This window comes from Alligator sinensis, unplaced genomic scaffold (genome assembly GCF_000455745.1).
Source record: "Alligator sinensis unplaced genomic scaffold, ASM45574v1 scaffold23_2, whole genome shotgun sequence".
NCBI lineage: Eukaryota > Metazoa > Chordata > Crocodylia > Alligatoridae > Alligator > Alligator sinensis.
In genome coordinates this window covers 365,796-367,166 of record NW_005842700.1, presented here as the reverse complement: position 1 = coordinate 367,166, position 1,371 = coordinate 365,796, and the positions used below count along the sequence as shown (strand labels likewise).

Genomic DNA, 1,371 nt, shown 5'->3' with positions numbered 1-1,371 from the left:
TTGGTGTCTTAATGGACTTGATCATGCCATGCTTTTATCTCACAAGATTCATCCCATTTTCCCGTAAGCTGCACAGCTCCTTTGAGACACCAAGGTGCTATTACATGAGATGGAACAGACCCCGTCCCAAGAGCCCCACTCTTCCACCACTTCCTTCACCATCATGCAGCATGATCTGATAATTTCCTGAAGCTCCAGATGTCTCCTCCCAGGAGGAACCCCTGTTCTCAGAGCACTGCATAACCTCAGTGGGTGGCGTTTGCATCCGGGGACACCTGATCGTTGCTTCTACTGGACAAGCACATGGACAGTATCTTTTACCCATTCCATGTAATGCACATAGAAAAAAGAGAGAGAGACCCAACAGCTGTCCCAGTGGCTTTAAATATCTGTTTCTCTCAGCCCGCAGCAGTCCGTTAAGTCATACGTTTGATAGTCAATAGTTTCCGTGAAGTCATTAGGGATCGCTATAGAAATGGACTCAACCTCTGTCTTGTAAGCTGCGGTCACACTCCCTTTGCCTGAGCCACCCCTGATTTTGTGGGAGAGGCTGTTCATCTTCTCCTTCAGCTGGGTGGAGGATGGCTTCTGGAAATGCATTTTCCACCCTCTGAAGCTTAGCGTTCTCCTCTGACTGGTTCTTTCCTGGGGCGAGGAGTGAAATATGAAAGAGCTGTTCAGGGTGGCAATTCTGGGCTTCATGTCTGGGTCTGAATCCCGCCCAGAGCTGCTCATGGAGGCTCCCCGCCAGTGGTGGTCATACACCCTCCAAAGCGGTCGCCGCCTCCGGCGGCACTGGCACTTGAGCAGCCGGATGAAAGCTCTCTTGAACTCCTTGCTCGAGCAGGGGTAGATGAGAGGGTTCACACAGCTGTTGAAGTACCCCAGCCAGAAGATGACTTTGAAGACCATGTCTGACGGCTTCAGGGATGGAAAGAAGGAACCTGGGAGGAAATCAAAACAAATGAGGTTAGAGGAGGAAAATAGCTTGACAGCTCAGGAGAGAAAGATCTGCTGGGGAGGTGGAAGGGATCTTAACCCTGCCTACGGTAGGCATGCACCAGAGCTAAGCACTTGGTTGTGGTACTATGCCCCATGTGGAAGACCACCATTGCCATCACCATGAGCTTGTTTCAGTGCCTGGTTCCCTAGGGATCCATCTAGCCCCCTCTACTCGGGGTGCAGAGGCTCTCCCAGCACCAGAAAAGGTGAAGTCAGATTCTGCAATGGGAGTCAGATGCCTAGAGGCAACAGTAATGGTAGTGGTAATGGTAGTGATAGCGGTTGTGGTAGTCATGAGCTGCTTACAGGCCAACATAACTTCATGGGATTAGCTTTAAAAGAAGACCCTTGGATTGGGGGAATAAGTTC

General features: G+C 50.6%; 1 protein-coding gene across 1 annotated transcript in view; it reads right to left on the bottom strand.

Moving 5' to 3' along the window:
* Window positions 1-370: 370 nt before the first annotated feature.
* Window positions 371-1,371, bottom strand: part of ADRA1D (adrenoceptor alpha 1D) — a 69,408-nt gene continuing 68,407 nt past the window's right edge. Inside the window, exon 2 of the mRNA XM_025216038.1 lies at window positions 371-944. Coding sequence (XP_025071823.1) covers window positions 382-944 — 563 coding nt within the window. The 3' untranslated portion in view covers window positions 371-381. The remainder of the gene's footprint in view (window positions 945-1,371) is intronic.